The following is a 22477-nucleotide window of genomic DNA, read 5'->3' on the forward strand; positions in this document are numbered from 1 at the left end:
AAACAGGGATAAGGCAAAGACAGACCATTTGACATTTACTTTAAAAACTAATCTCTAAAGGCTAGTTTGGCAGCTACATCTTACTGTGCTACAGATGACATGGAAGGATGCTCACAGCATGCTGTGCTTTAACCACCCAGAGTTTCTCATTTTTGTCTCTAGTCCTTTCCAAACAATCAATTTTTTAGCAAAATAAATGTCCAGGCTTGGATTCACTGGAATGCTAAGTAATATCCTGTCAACACAAGGATTCTCACATGAGCAATGGGACTCCCCCCTTTCCTCTTCCCTCCTACCCTTAAGGCTGTTCTGGGGGTTGCCCAACTGGAGCAGATTTGGGGAGGACGTGGGACACACATGGGGCGGGAAGGGAAGTCCCATTGTGCAAGCGAGAATCCTTTTGCCACAGTTATTATCAGTTTGTTGTACAGAGTTCAAACAACTTCCCTGTAGCTTCTCAGTAGCTTCTCAGCATAACTGCTTCATGGAACCAACTGATTGTTGTCTGAAATCTCATTAATGCCAAGTGACCCAGTGCCCACCTGCTCCACTCCATGTCTGCAAAATATCGGGAACATTTATTTTAAATGTAATTTAAAAAACTGTTCAGTGTCCTCATCAGCTGTGCTACTACAATACTGCAGTGCTCTTTCAGTGCTTGTCTACTGCTGTTTTTTTAACTGTTTCTGTGCTAAGCCAGTGCAGAAATGCTCATGCAGCAAACGAAAAGTTGTGAACAGCAGCATGATTATACCCTGCAGCAAATCTATGATCCTTATTCATGAAGGCTGCAGTCATATTGAACAGAGAGACACATAATGTCTGAATAAATGTGTTTAGGACTGTGTGGCATGGGTGTGACAGAATATGGAAATATTAGTGCACAGTTGTGAAAGGCACAGTTTATATAGCCAAAAGTTGGAAAGTGTGATATAAACATTAAAGAAACTTGTGTGATTATGATGCTAGGTACCCAATGTAGTTGGGAGCACAGCTTTTCAATTGTGCAGAAAGGACCTTTCCTTTTGTGGATATTAAAAATAATTAAATCAAAAGGCACAAAGTGGTGTTTATTAGCGAAAACAGCAACAATCAGGAAGCCCAGTGTATATAGAACACGGTTAAGCTCCTCATCAAGGACAACCTGAGTTTTGGAAAAGGAAAAAAGAAAGAGGTCCTTTTCAAAAACATTGCTGCACAGGTCTCACAAAAAGTTCCCATGTTCCCAGTTAATTCCATTTTACACTTATTAATTGATTTGACTGGATGCTGCCATCTTTTAAGAAAAGCCTCTACTTTCTTTTGTGCAGGTCACTGTGTTCCCCATGGAGCCTTCAGGGATTAAAGACAATTCTGCATGTGACAAAGAAAGCTACCGAAACTCTCCAAGGTGAGATGTCCAGGAACAGAGCCAATCGTGTATCATTTACTTCCAATCCAATTGGTTAAATGTAGTCACCTTTGGACACTGTTAGATAAAAACGAGATGGCTTATCAGCAATGAGGAGGACACTTGGAAAGGGCTTTAGCCTGGGTATGCACCCAAGTGTATATATACTGCAGGAACGTGCATGCAAAAATACAGCCACCCACAAAACATACATACAATCATATGGAGTACCATATATACAGATATCTGTGCAGCTGGACCACATGCATCTGTGTGCCTACAAACAAACACATGTACTTGAACATGGAGATATAGGCACTGATCACCTGCACACATGTGCAAAGTCATGTTTCAAATAAATTTGTTTCTAATGCTGCCACTGCATCGAAGAAGACATTGTTACGCCCATCCTATTTGTTTGCTTCAGATTTCCTCGTCTTAATTTAAATGCAAACAATGTAAAACTCTCACGCTCCCCAAACATCTACCTCTCATTCTCTCTCTCTCTCTCTCTGTCAGTTGGTTAACGCCACTAATTAAAATGGTTACAGTTGTTAAGCTGAGCGGACAAGTGCACTTGCAGATTCATCCAGAAGTCCTCCGGTCTCTGGTCCCTAGGGTGAAGATAATGCTACGAAGCAAGAGTTCTAGAGCATGTCTCTTGTGTTCCGGATTGCGCAGCAGAGGACCATGCTGAAGACCATTCCAAAGATCTGGAACACAAGGAACGTATTTTAAAGGATGCCCAGGAAACACGGGGAGATTTTTGTCACTATGTCTGGCAGCTCAGAGAACTTTAGTGATTGCTCTCAGGAGATGTGGACAGTCGAGTCATCAGAGAGGAGCATAATCCTTAATGTGAAGCAGGGCATGGCTGATATCGCTTGGAGCAATGCTCATATATCCAAATTTCTGTTCATTTGATGTGTGTTTCTGTCCATTTGATGACTTAGAGCCAAACTAAAATACAATGCTAGTTGCATGAAAGCATTTAAGATGCACATTTAAAGAATGCAGATAGCTGCTGGGCGGTGGGGGTTAAACCATGCTAGGTAGGTGGGGTCTTAATATTGTCATTTATACCACAATCCTGATGAAACTATCCCATTCCTTGAGCTGCTATTAGTCCTGTGAGGGAAACCTCTGTTGGCTTCCCTCTGAGGCATGGCAGCAGCTTTGGGGGAGAGGAATTTTCATACAAATTGTGGTGTAGGGGAAGGTGTTAAACCACCCAGTATACCTGAAGGAGCGTCTCCACCCCCATCGTTCTGCCCGGACGCTGAGGGCCTTCTGGCGGTTCCCTCATTGCGAGAAGCAAGGCTACAGGCTTTCCCGGTAGTGGCACCCGCCCTGTGGAACGCCCTCCCATCAGATGTCAAAAAGATAAGCAACTACCTGACATTCAGAAGACATCTTAAGGCAGCCCTCTTCAGGGAAGTTTTTAATGTGTGACATCTTAGTGTATTTTTGGTCTTTGTGGAAGCCGCCCAGAGTGGCTGGGGAAACCCATCCAGATGGGCGGGGTACAAATAATAAAATTATTATTATTAATTATTATTATTATTATTATTTTCCATCTGCCATGTTTCAGTCCTACTCAGGCTCTCCCTGCATTGCCTTTTTACATTTGAAAGGCCAATTAAGGCCACATTAAGGCAATTAAGGCCACATTTATTCTGGCCCTGAGGATCGGCTACAACTGTCAGTCTTGTGTATAATTTCATTTATGAATTATTATTCATAAATAAATAAATTTCATTTATTCACTTATTTCATTTATGAATTGCTTTCTATGAGGCATCCTGAAGCAATTTTCAAATATGCACACACATAGAGAAAGAGTTCAAAACAACAGTACAGACATAAAATCCATTCAAATTGATATAATGCTGACACCTAGAGGCTACATGGTACAACTTGCTAAGTAGCCAGCTTCAGAGCAGGGAAAACAATGTTCTCAGCAGAATGCATTGAGTCAGGCCCAACTAGACATGAACAGGGCATCCATTTTGTTGTTCATATGTCTGCCCCACTCATGTGCAAAATGGGGTGTGTACAAGTGGCTTGGGGATCTAATTTTAATAGGAGTTCCTTCCAATATCAGAGCTGACCAGGGGAGAAAGGTGTCTGAAGCAGAAGTGTATGAAGGGGTTGGTGCAGACATGTGAATAATCAGGGCTGCCTCTGTCATGTTTTCCGTGGACTGCCATTTGCTCTGATTTAACTCCAAAGAGCGTGTTTTCTGGAAGAAAGAAGCAGTGCAAAGGCAAAAGTGCTTGGACCCATGCCAAGAAAGAGCAGGTCAAGTGGAAGACCACTTGGACCCATACTTTCAAGGCATAGGACAAGCAATAGTGAGGACAAGCCCTAAGTTCCACACATGGGATATCTACATTCATACTCTGAGCTCCTCAGCAACCTGATTTCCACTGGCTTGGAAGGACCTGGGGGATTCGCAAACACACGGCTAGCAACAACAGAAGCACCAGTACCAGTATTGTCATCAGGTAATTACTCACTGTGATCCCAGCAATTCCAATCCCAACAATGCCAACTAAACGAAGATTTGTGTCAATGAGAGTCTCGATTTCAGTCAGACAACTCTGTTAGAGACATGAAGGTGTTGACAATGCTTTAAACATCAAAGAAGTCTTGAAGAGCCCTTCTGGTTTCTACTAAGGACCAGTTGACACATTTTTGGCGGCAACCATGGGGAAAATCTACCTTAGTAAACCGCTTTCCTCTTCACAACTTCTGCCCCTGACTGTCCTGTTTGGTGTAGGAATTGCCTTCCCACATTTGCTTCCTCTGAGCTACCCTTGAGAAGAGTGGCTTGAGGAGCTCCCTGACAGCAGCAGCAGTTCTCACCCATATCTCACCAGCTTTGTCTCTCTGCTCCATCTTGCCTTCCTTGCCTTTTCTGTGGTTGGGATTCTGGCTTTTTGAGACAACCCAGCACACCACTACAGAAGCACTGGCTTGAACCACCATAATCTCCTAAATGTTTGATATTTGTGTTTATTATATGCCCAACTGGGCCTCACATCACCACTCTAGCATGCCCAAGCCCTGGGCCCTGATGACATTTATTAAAACTATACTCTTCATTTAAGATCATACACATATTCAATCAAGGCCTACTCAGAGTAAACCCACTGAAAGTAATGAGCCTAAGTTAGCAATGTCCATCAACTTCAATAGGTCAACTCTGAGTAGGAATAGCATTGAATAGCACCCATAAAGTTTCACTGTGATTTTGATGTTGCTCTTCTTATAATTTGCTTGGTGAAACCTGTAAACAAGGATAAATTTGCTGCTGCTTCCTTCTGACAGGTACAAGCATTCAAGAAGCAATCTTGGGCATACCAGGTGCATTCGTTCTCTCCTTTCCTTATTGCAGCTTCTCCTAGTTGTTTCCTGTTTGGTTTTCTCACAAAGTTGTGTGGCATTTGTGTGTCAAGAATTGAAGCAGAGAACGGAACAGTGCAGAGGAAGGGAGTCGGTGTGCCACAAATTGCATAATCTGCCACAACGGCAAATGCTACGAATAAGGTATGCTGCTTAATTTCACCCAATACAGAATTAAGACCTCCAAGAGGATTCATGGCTTACCTAGGTGGAACCTGCTATGAAAGTTTGGGCACCTTTATTTAATTCAGCCAGGTTCCATCAGATTCTGCTAGGCCTCTTGTTTGTCAAGAGACCTTTAAGGACTGCACTGCATGGGTTTACCCTTTCCTGCAATGCCGTGGTCCTAGGGAAAATCCTGTCTCCCATAAAGCTGCCATTTGCCCTGGGAAGAAGCACAGACAAAAACAGATAAATGTATTCCATGTGTTGCCTAATTTGGCCTTGTTTCTCGGTGTGACATGGAGCAGGAATACATGTGAATCAGCAAGCAAGTATCAAGGATAAGGGAAGCAAGCAGGCTGCCAATGAATTTGCTCTCCCTTCATTAAGCATTGCTTGTGCTTTGCAGTGGTATTGTTCAGATCTATAAAGGTGCCCAGAGTTAGCACGGTCGACAGCTGCTGGAAAGTCAGTCCTACTGGCGTACTCCTCAGTAGCATCTCAAATGACTAATGGAAAGAAAAAAGACCAGTGCCAAATGGCCCTCGTCCAGAGCATTTCATCTGGCTTCCCACCAGCTTCTCTGACTTACATGTCTTATCACATCCCAGGGCTATTTTTTGCAACATGTCCATCAGAGCCACTTACTCTGGGCTGTTCAATGTCTTTTGGACAGGTGGGCTTCACTGCAGCATCATTTCCTCCTCTCCCACAGCACTGAAGCTGGAAAGACAGAGATAAAATGTTAAAAAACAACCACCAAACACCAGAAAGATTTTTTAAATAAAGAAATCCCCCTCATAAATAATAAATTTCTTTATTATATTTATGAGTCAGTCCATAACAGTGTTCTCCATCAACTTGTAAATTCACATTAAACTCTTGTTCCAGGCTGAAGTTTCATACGCTCCAAAATATACTTGCATCAATAATATTGCCCAGAGTCTACCCTTCTACTACTGTTTCCCCCCCCTGTTCGTTGTGCATCTCTTTGATGGAGTACTACCCCCTGAACTCTTGGTTTAGTGCAACCAACAGTGGGGAAACCTTCATCTGAGCACAGGTGTAGGCTGGACATGATGATAGTTTAAAGAGATTTGAAACTGGCCTGATGTGTCCATATCTCCCTGAGATGTTTCCTCACTGGTTTCTGTAGCACTGAAAATGCAGGCAATATTAGTTCCTAACAACATCCTTAGTTGGTACAGCAGTAACAGAGGTTAGGCCAAAGGTAGTGTCTCCAACAGGCTCCTTAACTGGGAAATTAATTGGACCTCTAAGCAGACATGTTTAGCATATTCTTGTTAAAAATTTTTTTAAACAGTATTGCGGTGGGGGGGGGGGAGAGAAGTGCTGAAAATCTGCTGAACCTGACAATTTGAATGTATTTCATTAAGCTCAATTTTTAGCAAAGTCAATTAAGCTAAGTGAATTCAAGCACAACCATGCAAACTAAAGGACTTATTGAAGTCAGGGTTCACATACTATTCCAATCTGTATGCAAATAGAAATATCTGCTTGATTAGGCCATTTTTATCTAGCTTTCAGCATTGGCTTACGGCAGATCCTTACCTAACTCACAGGGTTATTGTGAGGATTTTTTTAAAAAGGAAATTACGCACCCCACCCTGAACTAGTTGGAAAAAGGGCAGGATAACAGCGTAATAAATAAATGTAAATAAATAGACCGAAGGTCTTTATTGTTAAAGGTGTTTAAGCCAGATGCCATAGGGAATCTTGCCTACTTCCTGTGGAATGTGAAATTCAGGTACTTTAAGTAAGGAGCACCACCAGGTCAGAGCAGTGAAGATGAAGCAAGCCTTAACCTCCATTCCAGTATGCCTGACTTAAAGCCTTCTTTTGAAACTTCATAAAGGCAGCCTTGATCTGAATTCAGAAGTTACTCACTGCTTCATGGTACTGGATAAGGGTTTTGTTGCTTGTCCCCACATTATTCACAAAGTCTTCGTAAGCTTCCTCATAGATGTGCTGGACCTCTTCAACAGCCTGCAGTAAACCAGACAGACAGCCTCAATGAGATCATGATGGTGAGAATTGGAGGGACTATTCTGCAGTTTCTTGGCTTCCCTCTAGGCTCTTGGTCCCTCTACTACTTGGCAGGAAGGAGAGATGAGTGAAAAAAAGACAAGCAGAAGGGAAGAAATCTGACTTTACTGCATAGCTTTAAAGAAATGAAAACCCAGAGGCACAGCATGACCTGGGGGCTAGACTTGGCTAAGAAGGTACCAAAGGAGAAAGGCTAGGCAGGAATTTGACCACCTCTTGGGTTAGCAGATTTCCTAGAATCATAGAACTGTAAAGTTGGAAGGGACCACAAGGGTCATCTTGTCCAACCCCCTGCAATGCAGGAATCTTTTGTCCAATGTGAAGCTCAAACCCACAACTCTGAGATTAAGAGTCTCGTGCTCTACCAACTGAGCTATCTCATATGGAACACCACCACATTCACAACCAAACGTGTTAAGCAAATGGGTGAAGGGCAAGAAAAATCTGCCAGGGCACTGTAGTTTTGTACTTGGGGTAATAAACTACTTAGTCTGCTTTATGCAAGAAAGAAATGTTTCCACCAGCAGCAAACTTGAATTTGCCACTGAGTGGCTCCCTGAAAAGTCTTCACGTGTTTGTTTAATTCATACTTTGTTTTTAAGTGTAAACCTTCAAATGCGCTGGAATCAATGGGACTTCTACACCCATGACAGCTCCTTATATCATAACATGTTCATCTGGTTCTAACCTCCTCTGTTTATCATCAAAGACACATTTACCTTTTGTTTGTTTTATACATTTATAAACTACTCGTTAGCATGAGACTCTGGGGATGTGGTGGTGCACAGCAAACGTTGAACTCACCGCTTTCTTGCCAAGAAAAGCAAAAACTCCTGCAGTGACTTCAGCAGCAAAAATCACCAGCAAACAGGTAAAGAACTGCAAAAGGATGGAGACAGGATTACAGGCTTAGGTTGTACAACCTTCTCCTGACGATCTGCAGTAAATATATTACACAGGCCACAGGGTAAAGGGGAAGGGGTGTGACATCTGCTTTGCATGCAGAAGGCCCCAGGTTCAGTTCCCATCATCTCCAGGGAGGGCTGGGAAGGACTCCTGCTTAAGAGCCATTGTTAGTGTAGAAAATACCATGCATTATGGACCAATGGTCTGACTCAGTATAAGATAGCATCCCATGTATGTCCAAAACAGGGAAATCCTGTTTAATGTTGGTTTATTATTGTCAGGGGACTGCCATCGGAACAGGGAAGGGAGGCAGAGGGGCAGTTGGGATACAGGGAACCTCCAAAAATCTTGAGAAGCAGTTCCTCTTCCTGTGGTGGGGAAAGCCACACCTCCAGTGGGGAAGAGGGGAAGGGACCAGAGGATGCTGCTGGGAGCCCCAGTGCCGTACCTTGTCAGTCTGAGGGTGGGAAAAACCACACCTCCCAGGTAAAGGAGGGGAAAGGGCTAGAGGATGCTGCTGGGAGCCTCAGCACCGCTCCTGGCCAAGCTGGCCAGGAGGGAAGCATGCCTCTTCCATCACCCACCTTGCGCAGAGGTGTAAAACACAAAGAAGGAAGGAAAAGGCTGGGGGTGACTAAGCTCTTATGTTGGGGGAGGACCCGGAAACGACCACTCCTGGATTCTGCTAGTGATTGAGGCAGACATGAACTTGAGGTTCTGCACTGTAAATAGTTTTGCACCAAAATAAAACCTGTAAAAGACAGGTCGGAGTCCTGACAGGTTACTCACGAGCAACCACCACTGCCATCTGACAATTATGGAGGATCTTAAATCATAGTTTATCTTGGTTTAAGATTCTAGCTAGCAAACTGACATTAATATAGATCCTCCCTTTTCAGATGTAACAGGGAACTTGGGTTTTAAGAAATCTAGGCTGGAAGTGTCAAAGCTGGAATATGAAGGGAGGGAAGAAGAGAGGACCTCACGCTTACTAGGTGTTTTGGTTCTGCCACAAGGTGAAAGGGGTAACAAAATATGTCTGAAAAGCCCTAATTTCACACCCAAGTTGTGCATAAGTTCATTACTTACTGCTCCAAGCAGGCACTGAGATTCTCGCGCAGCTCCACAGCACCCAAAAAACCCCACGGTCATCATCAGCACGCCTGCTCCTATTAGCACATAGAGTCCTACGGGGAAGACAGAATCATCAGAGAAAGAATACAAGGAACATCTCCCCCATGTCATTTCCTACCTGTGTGCTAGGATGGTTCTTGTCTGCCTCCCCTCCCTCCCCAAACGGGACTGTTCCATGCAATCCATTTTTGGCACCAAGTAGGCCAATGATGTCCTGGGTTACTAGAGCTGCATCAAGCATCTTCATTATATGGTTTCTGCTGTTTGTTTGCTGAAGACACACTTCTTTATCCTAGCCTTTGATAATTGTAAGACCTCTATTAGTTTGATTTAAATTGTTTAATTGGATTTCAATACTGCATGATTATATGATTATCACCTGTTCTGGGGCTCTGTGATGAAAGGCAGGTTCTCTTAAAATACAATAGATAGGCCCACTCCTTGGTCTAAGGATGAACTCAGAAGTTTCACTTCTGCTTTAGACTAACTGCAGTCTGAAACCCTGACACATTGTGATTAGTCTCAACTATAGTCATTGAAACAAGCTAACTCCAAACCTTAGCTTATGAAGCCGGATTGTGTTTTTGTTTTTGTTGTTGTTTGTTGTTTTTTATTTAAAAAACATAGTTAAAATTAGCCACAGTTTAGGAATTGGATGCAACATTCAACTGTGGTTAATAAAAAGTGGACCTGGAAACTTTCAATCACCTCTTTGGAGCTATGCTGGAGAAGAGAGAAGCAGCAGTTGCACATGAGCCCAATGCTCTGACATGTGATAATAAATGAATATTTATTGTTGTGTTTGAGCTGGGTGTATAGGTCCATCCTGTCTAGCATTTTGTTCCCACAGTGGCAGCCAAATGCTTATGGGAAACATACAATCAGGACAGTTAATTATTTTATTATGAATATTTATAACTTGCCCTTTGTCAATACAGATATCTGGGTGGGGTACAAGAAAAAGGTGTTTAGAACAGAAAGACAAACAGAACATGAAGGCAACAGCCCTTAACAATAAAGTTCTTCCTAGCATCTGTTGCGTTTTCTTCCTCTATCATTTCCTGTATCACAATCATAACATATCTGTGTGCACTTGAGCCTCATTCTATATGGTGGCTGCTTCATAACAGTAATGCAAATTAACCCACATGTCACATTAGCTTATTTGCATTATTCTTCTTATTAAAGAATTGAGGAGCTTTGCTGTGGAATTCCAGAATCTTGCCTTGAATGTGGACTCTGAAAGGGCATCTTACAGGGAAGAAGGGCATCTACAGGGAAGAAGGGCATCTACAGGGAAGTTTGGGTTTGCTAGTTTAAGGATTTCACGCAAGGTATCAATGAAACTTCTACAAGGTACCGGTGAAGCTTCTCCAGGTGTCACAGATAGGGAGAGTTGCTATGGTCCTTTTGCAAAGAATTCCATATGGCAAATGCAATATCCAGACTGGCCTTGAAACAGTCCAATTTCCTTAAAAGTCAGCATTCTTCAACCTGGTGCTCTCGAAGCAGCCCCAGCAGTACACTTCATTGGCTGGGGCTGCTGAGAGTTGCAATCTAAGTTCTGGGTTTGAGAAATACCTCTATTTAGGATAGAACTTTTCCTATGGATGAGCAACTGGAACTCTATGCCCATAGTCAAGAGAAGCATCAGCTGTTATCTCAAACAAATGAGGTAGGACAGGGAGGAACTTGGAAGATGACAGTGTGTTCTGCCACACACCACCATGCCGTTCAGACCGCCTAGGAACAGGTGCTATTGTTTGCCAGCATTGTTCACTTTCAGCTAGTCAATTCCAGAAGTGTAATAATGCTCTTCTCTGCCACCCTCCCTGCAAAATATGGCTCAGTATGAAGCCATTGGGTGGATTCATGCTATTTCCCTGGATCAGGCCAGGTAAAGGTTGTAGCTCCACAACTGATATTCATCCTCTGAGAAGTGTGTGTGGCTGCACAGACAAGACCTTTCGAGTGCTGAGATGCAAAGCCAAAGCTGTTCCACCAGAGGGCAGCAGAAGCATCCATTAGGCTCCACTTGATGCTGCCCTTAAGGAACTATTTTCAAGGCTTTTAATACAAAAATGTTTTATGTTTCTTTAGTTAAAAACCCGAAAAGGTTGTTTTAGAAATAAAGCACACCATGTTTTCTGTTTCTCCAGAAGCATGTACAGTATATACCTGGGACCTGATGTATACTATGTTCCCTGATTTTTGAAATTTCAGCTGCTTTTTGAAATTTTAGACAAAAGTTTCCCCAAGCGAGGAAGTTGCTTGAACCTGAACCTTCAAGATATATTCTCTAGCACCAAGACGGATCCCTTTCTGAGAACACTGCGGTTTCCTAACCGTTCCAGGAACGTGATTTCGGCAGGATCATCACATTCACATGATTTGGGCTAGTCACCTCTTTTCTCCCTCTCCACAGAAGTTAGATGCCTTTTTTCTTCTAATACCACTCCTATGTCAGTATTAGACGTAGTGCCACCCTGTGCAAATGTGCAACATATTTTCAGAAGTGCATCTGTGGTGGGGCAGTCGTTGGCATCACTGCAGGTTGCCTGGATGGGGATGGGGCAGGGTGGCAGAGGTCATGATTGTGCAGACACATCAGTGTGAGCACTGGATTGCCCCACTGGTGCACCCACACAGGCCTGGCCCCCAGGCTCATTGTCCTATTACCCTGCCCTATCCGCATCCAGGTAGGGGACACGGGTGGCGCTGTGGGTAAAACCTCAGTGCCTAGGACTTGCCGATCGCATAGTGGGCGGTTCGAATCCCCGCGGTGGGATGCGCTCCCGTCGTTCGGTCCCAGCGCCTGCCAACCTAGCAGTTCGAAAGCACCTTCGGGTGCAAGTAGATAAACAGGGACCGCTTACCAGCGGAAAGGTAAACGGCGTTCCGTGTGCTGCGCTGGCTCGCCAGATGCAGCTTGTCACGCTGGCCACGTGACCCGGAAGTGTCTGCGGACAGTGCTGGCTCCCGGCCTATAGAGTGAGATGAGCGCACAACCCTAGAGTCTGGCAAGACCGGCCCATACGGGCAGGGGTACCTTTACCTTATCCCCATCCAGGTAAATGCCAGGGAGAAGGATGTGCTCCCTTCTTCGGTAGTCTAAATGCCAGAGTAATGATTGTGGAGTTTGGAACTGACAGGGTCAGAACTCCGTGGTGTCCTGTGTCTGGGAAGAGGAGGAGGAGCTTGTCGCAGAGCAGTGACGCACAGCGTCTCTCTGCTTCCAGACTGTTTTTCACTTCTCACTAAGCAGCAGAAGCTGCGGATGTGCTTTTGGAGCACCGCTGAGAATGTCACCGAGTTCCGATGGAGTGTGACTGTTTTATGGCTTGTAAATAAACGCTTCTAGAGATAAGAACCGAACTGTCTCTGGACTTGATTTATCCCTTATCTCACACGGACCCAGGACCGCTGCAACTCTGCTCTTCGGCCAGGTCAGCTTCCAGCAGAGCGACGCAGGGAGCGTGACTGGACGCCGGGTTTTTTATTACACGCAGAGGTTATGGAAGTTACGTGTTTCCTGACAAGTGTGAGAAGGGAAAAGGCTGCCAGCGGTGATTTGCAGTGATCTCCTGCCAGAAGGGAGATGCCGGAGAGCGGAGCCAAGAGCCAGGAGGAACGGCTGCTTCGAGAGTCCGGCGCGCTGGCAAACTTGTGAGTACGCTGAAGCCCCTGGGGGAGGAAGATGGCTGCTGCACAGCAGGGCAATGAGAGCTTCAATATCCCCTTTGAAAGACTGAATGGGGCCAATTGGGAGGACTGGAGCAAGCGCATGTTTTATTGGCTGGAGGGGAAGCAGCTATGGGAATGCACGCAGGCCGATCCAGTCCCGGCCCCGCCCAATGCGACTCCCGCAGAGGAGGAGAGGGCCTCAGCGGCGGCAAAGAAAGACAAGAAAGCAATGTCCCATGTGGTGATGGCGATCGAAGCATCACAGCTCCCTCATATTGATGGCTTACGTACTTGTCATCAGATTTGGTCCGCTCTGACTAGAGTACATCAGAGGACCACTGCTGGGGCAAAGATCCATGTGATACGCTCTCTGTTTGAGAAGAGGCTGGCCCCAGGGGAATCGATAAGGGATCACATTGCTCAGGTGCTGACTATCTTCAGTAAGCTGCGTCAGCTCAATGTGCCCTTCCCAGATGAACTTAAGGCTTACACGCTTTTAAGCTCTTTGGACAGGAGTTATGAGAACTTGGTTCTCACGATGGAAACGATGCCGCCTCAGGATCTTACGATCGAATATATTAGCGGACGCTTGATTGACGAAGAATCGAAGAGGCAAAGGGCTGTAAAAGAGGGCACGGGCTGCACCCCAAGAAGGAGTGGGGGGGCAGCAGCCAGGAGTGGCGAGGACTGTGTAAGAGCCTTTGTTTCCAAGAGCTGCTATCGGTGTGGTAGCAACACACATCTGGTCCGCAATTGTCCGCTAGAGGCGCAGGGTGGCGGCAAGGAGACCGGCCGGCGTGGAATGTCAACAAAGCAGGTTCCCAGGGCCGGTTCCCAGCAAAGACGTGGGAAAGCAGCAGGCCAGGAGAAAAACAAAGACAAGGCGTCTTATCACCTCACAGCTGCGATGGCGTCTCTGAGAAAAGGCAAGAGCCCTAGCCCGGGAGAGACTGTGGCCATGGCAACAGATGGGAGTGCGAGAAATGCCACGGCATCTTTGGAAAACAGCCAGAGACACTCTTTATCTCTCGTGATCGATTCAGGCGCGTCGCATTGTCTTGTGACCTCTGCTGGGCTTTTGAGGAACTGCAAGACAGTTAAAACTGGACGCTATGTTACTTTAGCTGATGGGTCTCAAAGACCACTGACTGAATCTGGTGATTTGTATTGTTCTTTCATAGATCACTGGGTGCAAGCTTTTGTGGTACCAGAGCTTGCCCACTCTCTTTTAAGTGTGCCAGCCCTTATGGCTGCTGGGTTTGATGTTTTGTTTTCTAACAATGTGTGTTCCTTTTTCAGGGATGGGAAGAAGGTCTACAGTGTCCAGAGAAAAGGCACGCTCTTCCTGGTAGAGATGCCCATTGAAGATGGGGCTGGTGGGAAAATGGGGCTGGTGGAAAATGGGGCTAGTGGAGAGTCCATTGAAGAAGCCCAAGGGCAGTGTGCTAATATCCCACCACACCATGATTGTTTACACTTATGGCATCGGAGGTTTGGACACGCAGGGTGGTCATATGTGAGGAAGGCCGCAGGCAACACCATTGGGTGCAGGTTCAAAGCATGTGACAAATACCTAGATTGTCAAGCCTGTAAGCAGTCAAAGGTCACGACTTGCTCATACCCCAGGTCTGAGAGGAAAACCAGTAAACCCTTTGAACTTGTCCATGCAGATTTGTCGGGCCCCATGCCGACACCTTCGTTAGCTGGATCTAAGTGGGTTTTGCTTCTGGTTGACGATTTTACAAAACATTCGTGGATATTTGCGCTGCAACAGAAATCAGAGGCAGCTGCACTGATCAGGGATTGGATCACAGCAGTAGAGCTACGGTTCTCTACTAAAGTAGTTTCCTTTCAGTCTGATCGTGGGGGGGAGTTTACAGGTTCTGTGCTGCAATCGTTCTTCAGGCAGAAGGGAATCAGTCATCGACTGACGGCCCCCCACTCTCCGCAACAGAATGGGGTTGCAGAGAGAAAGTTTCGCACGCTACAGGAGTCAGCGAATGCTATGTTGGCAGACTCGGGTCTGCCACAGCGCTTTTGGGCCGAAAGTTATCGGACAGCATGCTTCCTGCAGAATAGAGTGTTCAATTCCAGTGTAGGAGACACACCGTATTTTCTGCTTCATGGAAAAAAGCCCAAAGTACATTTTCTGCGCACTTTTGGGTCTACAGCTTGGGTTCTGATTCCAAAGGCCATGCGCAGAAAAGGTGAGCCAAGATCCAGGAAGATGATCTTTGTGGGCTATGAGCCGGGTTCAAAGGCGTGGCGCTTTGCATACCCTACTGGCAACCAGACCAAGCTGCTTATTAGCGGCAGTGCTGAGTTTTGCGAGCAGAGTGGGTGGAAGCGTCTTCACGGAAATCCGGATGTTCTGGTAGACTCAGATGAGGAAGAGGAAGAGGGTGAGGCTGAACCTGTTGCTGAGGTGCACAGTCCACAGCCACAGAGTCCAGAGCCGGGATCTCCAAGGGAGAGACTCCGTATCTCTCCAAAAGGGAGTCCCAGGACCCCTCCACAAGTCTCTGTCAAGTCTGAGCCAAGGAGTGAACCATCCTCGCCAGCAGAACCAGCTGTTCGCCCTAAACGGCGCAGCAGGTCAGAGGGGGATGATTCTGACACAGAGGATAGGAGGGTTGATCCAGGTGAATCAGGCGCAGTTCCAGAGTTCACGCTGAGGAGGTCAGCAAGATCAACCAAAGGGAAACCACCTGAAAGGTATGAAGCCACGAGTGTCTGGGTTGGTGTGGCTAGATGTGAACCTGAATCCTTTGAGGATGTTCAGAAGTTGCCTCGGGAAGAAGCCAGTAAATGGCATGAGGCGATGCAGAAGGAGATGAACTCAATGGAGTCTCTTGGAGTGTTCTCACTCACACAGCTGCCGGCTAACCAGCAAGCTGTTGGCTGCAGATGGGTTTACCGACTTAAACCCACAGAAGCTGGAGAGCCACAGTACAAAGCGAGGTTAGTGGCTCGTGGATTCACACAGAGGAGGGGTGTCCACTTCACAGAGGTCTATTCGCCGACCTCAAGGGCGGAGACTTTGAGAATGCTTTTGGCAATAGCAGCACAGAGAGGTTGGAAGGTGAACCATTTTGATGTAGATGTCGCCTACCTGAACTCAGATCTCCAGGAGGAGTTGTACATGCTTCCTCCTCCAGGGTTTGAGGTCAGTGAGCCAGGCGTCGTGTGGCGGTTGCACAAATCCATCTATGGGTTGCGCCAATCTGCCAGGAATTGGAATATGTGCCTACATGAAGCCTTAGAAGAGCTAGGTTTTAAGAGATCTCTTGCAGACAGTTGTCTTTACATTAGAGATTCAGGCTTGCAACAGCAAGTGGCCCAGGTGTTTGTTGATGACATCTTGTTGATGGCAAGGACAAGTGAACAGGTGGAAAAGTTTGCTAAAGAGCTCGGTAAGCGGTTCAAGCTGAAGCAACTTGGAGATGTCAAGTCCTATCTAGGCGTAGAGATCACAAGAGCAAGTGATGGAAGCTTTTTGCTTCGCCAGAAAGGTAAGATTGAGCAGTTGCTTGAGAAGTTCAGGATGTCTGATTGTGCAGGTGCCAGATCACCCATGGAGGCTGGGTACGTGAAGGAGTGTCAGCAAGTAGAACGCGTGGTGTTCGAAAACACTGAACTCTTTCAGTCAGCTCTGGGTAGTCTGTTGTATCTGTCACAGTGGAGCAGACCAGACATAGCGTTTGCTGTCAATCTGCTCAGCAGAGAGGCTTCAAGTCCTAGTGTGCAGGCCTGGAATGGTGTTAAGCGGGTGCTACGTTACCTGCAAGATACCAAAGACTTTTGCCTCAAGATGTCAGCTGAGGGTGATGTTAAGCTGACCGCCTGGGTGGATTCGGATTGGGCTAACCTTGAGGACCGCAAATCAGTGTCAGGCCTAGTGGTAAAGTTTGGGGACTCAGTGATTGGGTGGAGGTCCCGGAAGCAAAGTCTCATAGCGCTTTCATCTACTGAAGCTGAGTTCAGTGCGCTATCAGAGGTTTGCAGAGAACTGGAGTTCTATGTGTGTTTGGTCGAGGAAATCTGTGGAGAGAATTGTCTGCCCGTTGTGGTGCATGAAGACAACCAACCTTGCCTTAAATTAGCTGAGACAGGGCAATTCAAGGCGAGGACCAAACATTTGGACATACGTTTCCAGAATGTATGTCAGAGCGTTCATGAGGGGCTAGTTGCTCTGAAATACTGTCCCTCAACCAAGAACCTCGCTGATGGTTTCACAAAACCATTAACCTTCCAGAAGCACGAGGAGTTCTGTGAGGGTCTGTGTATGGGGAAAGCATTGTTGGCTACTGTCTCCAGACGCAGGACAAGAGGGGGTGTGGAGTTTGGAACTGACAGGGTCAGAACTCCGTGGTGTCCTGTGTCTGGGAAGAGGAGGAGGAGCTTGTCGCAGAGCAGTGACGCACAGCGTCTCTCTGCTTCCAGACTGTTTTTCACTTCTCACTAAGCAGCAGAAGCTGCGGATGTGCTTTTGGAGCACCGCTGAGAATGTCACTGAGTTCCGATGGAGTGTGACTGTTTTATGGCTTGTAAATAAACGCTTCTAGAGATAAGAACCGAACTGTCTCTGGACTTGATTTATCCCTTATCTCACACGGACCCAGGACCGCTGCAACTCTGCTCTTCGGCCAGGTCAGCTTCCAGCAGAGCGACGCAGGGAGCGTGACTGGACGCCGGGTTTTTTATTACACGCAGAATGATTTCATAAAATAACACCCTAAAAGACACCTGCTTCTTGGGAGGAAAGTGATGACAAACCTAGACAGCATCTTAAAAAGCAGAGACATCAGCCTTGCCGACAAAGGTCTGTATAGTTAAAGCTATGGTTTTCCCAGTAGTGATGTATGGAAGTGAGAGCTGGACCATAAAGAAGGCTGATGCCGAAGAATTGATGGACTGCAAGAAAATCAAACCTATCCATTCTTAAGGAAATCAACCCAGAGTGCTCACTGGAAGGACAGCTCTTGAAGCTGAGGCTCCAATACTTTGGCCACCTCATGAGAAGAGAAGACTCCCTGGAAAAGACCCTGATGTTGGGAAAGATTGAGGGCAGAAGGAGAAGGGGATGACAGAGGACGAGATGGTTGGACAGTGTTCTCGAAGCTACAAACATGAGTTTGACCAAAGTGCGGGAGGCAGTGGAAGACAGGAGTGCCTGGTGTGCTCTGGTCCACGGGATCACAAAGAGTCGGACACGACTAAACAACAACAACAAAGCCATTGTGACCACCACAAACTCAATAAACCCACTTATTACATGCATTGTACTTGTATTGGGCCCTGTTTCTGTGACTGTAAGTTTAACTGTAATTTGTTCAATTCTAAATTGTAGCAACCCACCTTGGAACCTGCTGGTGAAGTGTGTGAAATAAATGAAATAATAATAATAATAATAATAATAATAATAATAATAATAATGATGAAGAAAGAGGGAGGCTAATTCATATGGTTGACTCATGAGTACTTCAGGCATGGGGTTCAATGTGGCCCTCCAAGCCTCTCTGTCTGGGCCTCAGGACTTTCCTCAAGTCACCCCTTTGCTTCCCAAGCTGCAAACCCCACTGCTTCAGCCTCTGAATCTTTTTGTCTGGTTGGAATGTATCCTTGAACTCTGATATGCTTCTTGCTTAGCTGAATGGAGGATGCAGAGGGGTTGTGAGGCTGTGCAGAAACTAGCCCCTGCTGAGGGATGCCATGCCTGACTTACACCAACCCCTGAGTTAGCTACCTCTGGGTGGGCGAATAATGCATGTACCCAAGAGTGCTCCTGTCCCTCCCTTCCCAAGTTTGATACTTGATTCCCAGGCTGTTTGATCATCTTGCCTGCTCTCTCTTTTGTCCACAATGTCCCTTCTTGTAGTGACCAAAACGAATCCATTGGTGGCCACCATCCCATAAGGTACCACTCTCTGCCTGCTCAGTACAGAATAGGCAGGGGGAGAAAACCATGCCAATGTCAATGCTGATTGTACAAAAGTAAAACTGACATTGATGCTCTGACCACTTTCACTTCTAGTCCCTGCCCAACACGGGCATGTGGCCCTCAGATGCCTGCCCAGAAGGAAACATGGCCCCCATGCTAAAAAAAATTCCCCAGTCCTGGCCTAGCCCTTGGGACGTTGTCTAGAGGGAAAATGCTGGAGTTGGCCATCCATGGCTTAACATGCTATGAATTATAAAACCAGCCGTGAACCAAGATGACCTTATCTTGCTTGAGTAATGTTGAGTGCATACGTATGTCAATGAGGGCTTTTAAATCTCTCTCATTCATATTTTCCAGCTGGTCAGCATGGGGTGGGGATGTACCAGGCTCTGCTAGATCTTTGCAAGGCAAAGGCCAAGCCCTCTTAAAGAGAAATGTGAGAAGCTTTTTCATTTTTCACCCTTGTCCAGGAAAGCCCTTCAAAGGGCAGGCAACACATTCTCTTCCGCAAGGGAGTCTATTCAGTGAGTAAGGTTAGAGGTGCTTCCCCTTAACATGCCTTAAAAGGGAAGCTTTGCTCAAAGATGACAGTTCAGCCGAGTGAGTCACACAAAGTGAAGCACTAAAAGCCACTGAAGCGAGGGCAAATTGCCCAGCAATTAGGGCGCTGTGGAGTGGCCAGGGTCTGGCATCCTGCCTCCAGGCATCATAGCTTATTGAGATAAAGAAAGCAGCCGGCTTTGTAGGAAAGCTCCAGGCTCAGACATTTGTGGGCACAGAAGTGAATGAAGAAGCAAGAGGCAACCTTTGGGAAGTAGCAAGGCCTACAACTTTATCAACTATTGAATAGGATCTGCAGGGAGCAACAACTTTGCTAGCTAATTTACAGTGTGGGGATTTCCATTAAGGGACGACCTGTTCCGAGTAAGCTCTGTCCTGGCTCTGAACCAGAAGCTGTCAGGGCACTGCCTCTGCATCACCATCCCTACAACTACTCAAAGTGCATTGACGGATCCTTTGCCTGACTCATACATGCTCTTGAACTAGCCAGCTCTAGGGTGTGTGTGAGCTAGGCATGCCCCCAAGAGAGTTCCTGCCCCCTGCAGCTTGATACCCATGGCAGAGTGCTCTGAGGGAACCCCACCCCTTCATTTTCAGGGGTGACTACTTTCTCTTGGAACCAAAGGAACCCATTTGTGGCCACCCACCAGCTCATAAGGTACCGTTCCTTGGACAGTACAGGATAGGCAAGATAAAAACAACAACAAAACACCCCAAGGTCAATGCTGATTGGAGGGTGGAATTCCGACATGGTCTTGAATGACCAGCTCATCCTGGTCATGTGCCAAGGGATAGGGTGTCTGTGCATGCACCAAGATGCTTGGTAACTTTTTGACGGCCTCCTCCAATTGGATATGAACACCTGTAGCCATCTGGCTGACCTGCTGAGAGCCTGAGGTCCCTGCTCTGTCTCTCTCCACCTGGCCTAAGGTGTGGCCTGACAGGCTCTTAAGGATTGCTGCTGCTGCTGCTGCTGCCCAGGAGGACTGGGGTATTTGGGGGGAAATTTTGTTGGGAGTTTTTGCTGCTGTTACTGATACTGATTTTTTTTTTTGTATCTTTATTTTTATGTGGAAATTGTTCAGTTTGGTTATGTAGTTTTTGATGTGTTTTATTTATTTTTATGACTACAGTGGTACCTCAGGTTACATACGCTTCAGGTTACAGACTCTGCTAACCCAGAAATATTGCTTCAGGTTAAGAACTTTGCTTCAGAATGAGAACAAAAATCATGCTCCGGCGGCACGGCAGCAGCAGGAGGCCCCATTAGCTAAAGTGGTGCTTCAGGTTAAGAACAGTTTCAGGTTAAGAACGGACCTCCGGAACGAATTAAGTACTTAACCCGAGGTACCACTGTATCTTGCTATGTTTGTAATTATGTAAATCGTTTCCTATTGTAAGCTGCCTTGAGCACTGTTTAAACTGTGGAAAGGCGGCATACAAATAAAATGATGATGATGATGGCTGGCATTGGCACTTTGTCCCACCTGCTTGTCAACATGCCCTCACCCCTTCACGATGCAATGGCTGGGGCAGAAGCATCCTTGGTAAATCCTCCAGGGTCAAAGGAAATTGCTTCAAGGGCACCAGTTTGACACCTCTGGTTTAGACCATGCAAAAGACACTTCAAGGAGTTAGCCAGGGATCCGCCTGCTTAGTTCTGCCTCCTATGCGGCAGCTGCTCTTTCACCTCCATTTTGCTCTGAGCAGTAAGAGAGCTCCCTCTGAGCATGGTGGTGGTGGAGGTGACAGCAGCAGCCTCACAACATGGCTTAGCACCTAGTAACAAGGGGGGGGGGGAGAGGGCTTTATGTGTGTGCGATGACCATGAATGAACAGGGTCTTTGTCTCATGTGGTGAATGCAGAATTCCATCTCTCTGCATTGCTTATGGGCAGAGAGGACTTTGCAGCTGCAACTTGGGTGGGGGTGTTGTGTGCGCTGAGGACACAAACTGGCTCTCTTCCAGGAAGGCAAGCTGTACATTGCTTGTTCCTTCTCCTCTTCGGGGTCCTGTCTCTAAGGTGACATGCAAACCTTCAGCCAGTGTTCTGCAACATAATTAACCTCAGAGGAAGTTTACTTGTTTATGCAGCCGGCGTGAAACGCGCTCGAAACCCCACAGCACCAATAACACCCTGCCTAATGATGTAACTCCTTTCCAGAACAGTCCGTGACTGCTACCATTGTAAAAGAGCCCAAGTTGGGAACAGACAATTCTTTGCTAGACAGGGAGCTTATGGTGGTTTATGTTCAGGCTGATTTTGAAAATATCTACTGTATCATCATTATGTAAGTTTGGAGGGAAACATCCACAGAAACTTTTAATGAAGCTTAGTTTCCATCTACACAACACAAATTAGACTTGGGAGTAAGTAAAAACAAAACACTTGTAAGTTTCATTAGTTTAAATGTGCTCATGGTCATTTTGTTAATTGTGTGCTACTTTTGAGTTGTATCCAATGCAGCTCCAAGTACAGTGGTACCTTGGTTTACGAACATAATCCGTTCCGGAAGTCCATTCTAAAACCGAAACCGTTCTTAAACTGAGGCGCGCTTTCCCTAATGAGGCCTCCCGCTGCTGGTGCCCTTCCACTGTTCGGATTCCATTCATAGACCGAGGTAAAGTTCACAAACTACTTCTGGTTTTGTGGAGTTCATAAACTGAATTGTTCATAAACTTGACTGTTCTTAAACCGAGGTACCACTGTATTTCATTCTGTCGGCTCAAGGATTCCACTCATGCAACTGAGCTCTACCTCTTCTCCCTGTGCACCCCTTAAATCTCTTCTGACTTCCCCTCAACCCCATTAGGCACCTGGAAGCATGAGAAATATAGTTCCCACCTCCTTGCCAATGGGGCTTTGCAGAGTAATGGGGTCACAGCAACAGCCCTGCCACTCATGGTGGTCACAGCGGAATGTGGGATGGGGCAGTCCAGACCCAACTGATGTCAGCTCCTGGTTGGCACAGTGATCAGGCCCGATGCCACTGCCATAGTGAGACAAGCTTAGGATCCCAGGCAGGCTGAGCACCATGCCTTCCCCACCCACAAGAGGGTGGGCAGCTTGGACTCCATGGAGCTGGCAGGAGGTCAGATTTGTAGGGAGAGCTGGGTGGAGGGAGACCTCTGTGCAATGCAACACACACACTGGTAGAAGGAGGGTTTGGATTGCTCCACCCCAAAGAAATTTCAGTAAAACTGTCATTATATCACTCAATAAA

At 46.3% G+C, this 22477-nt stretch overlaps 1 protein-coding gene across 1 annotated transcript in view; it reads right to left on the bottom strand.

Moving 5' to 3' along the window:
* Positions 1 to 1055: 1055 nt before the first annotated feature.
* Positions 1056 to 22477, bottom strand: part of TSPAN2 (tetraspanin 2) — a 69761-nt gene continuing 48339 nt past the window's right edge. Inside the window, exons 3-8 of the mRNA XM_053393596.1 lie at positions 9023 to 9120; positions 7832 to 7906; positions 6869 to 6967; positions 5609 to 5683; positions 3910 to 3993; positions 1056 to 2103 (exon numbers count right to left, since the gene is read on the bottom strand). Coding sequence (XP_053249571.1) covers positions 2038 to 2103; positions 3910 to 3993; positions 5609 to 5683; positions 6869 to 6967; positions 7832 to 7906; positions 9023 to 9120 — 497 coding nt within the window. The 3' untranslated portion in view covers positions 1056 to 2037. The remainder of the gene's footprint in view (positions 2104 to 3909; positions 3994 to 5608; positions 5684 to 6868; positions 6968 to 7831; positions 7907 to 9022; positions 9121 to 22477) is intronic.

The sequence above is a fragment of the Podarcis raffonei genome, chromosome 6, assembly GCF_027172205.1.
Source record: "Podarcis raffonei isolate rPodRaf1 chromosome 6, rPodRaf1.pri, whole genome shotgun sequence".
In the NCBI taxonomy this organism is placed as follows: domain Eukaryota; kingdom Metazoa; phylum Chordata; class Lepidosauria; order Squamata; family Lacertidae; genus Podarcis; species Podarcis raffonei.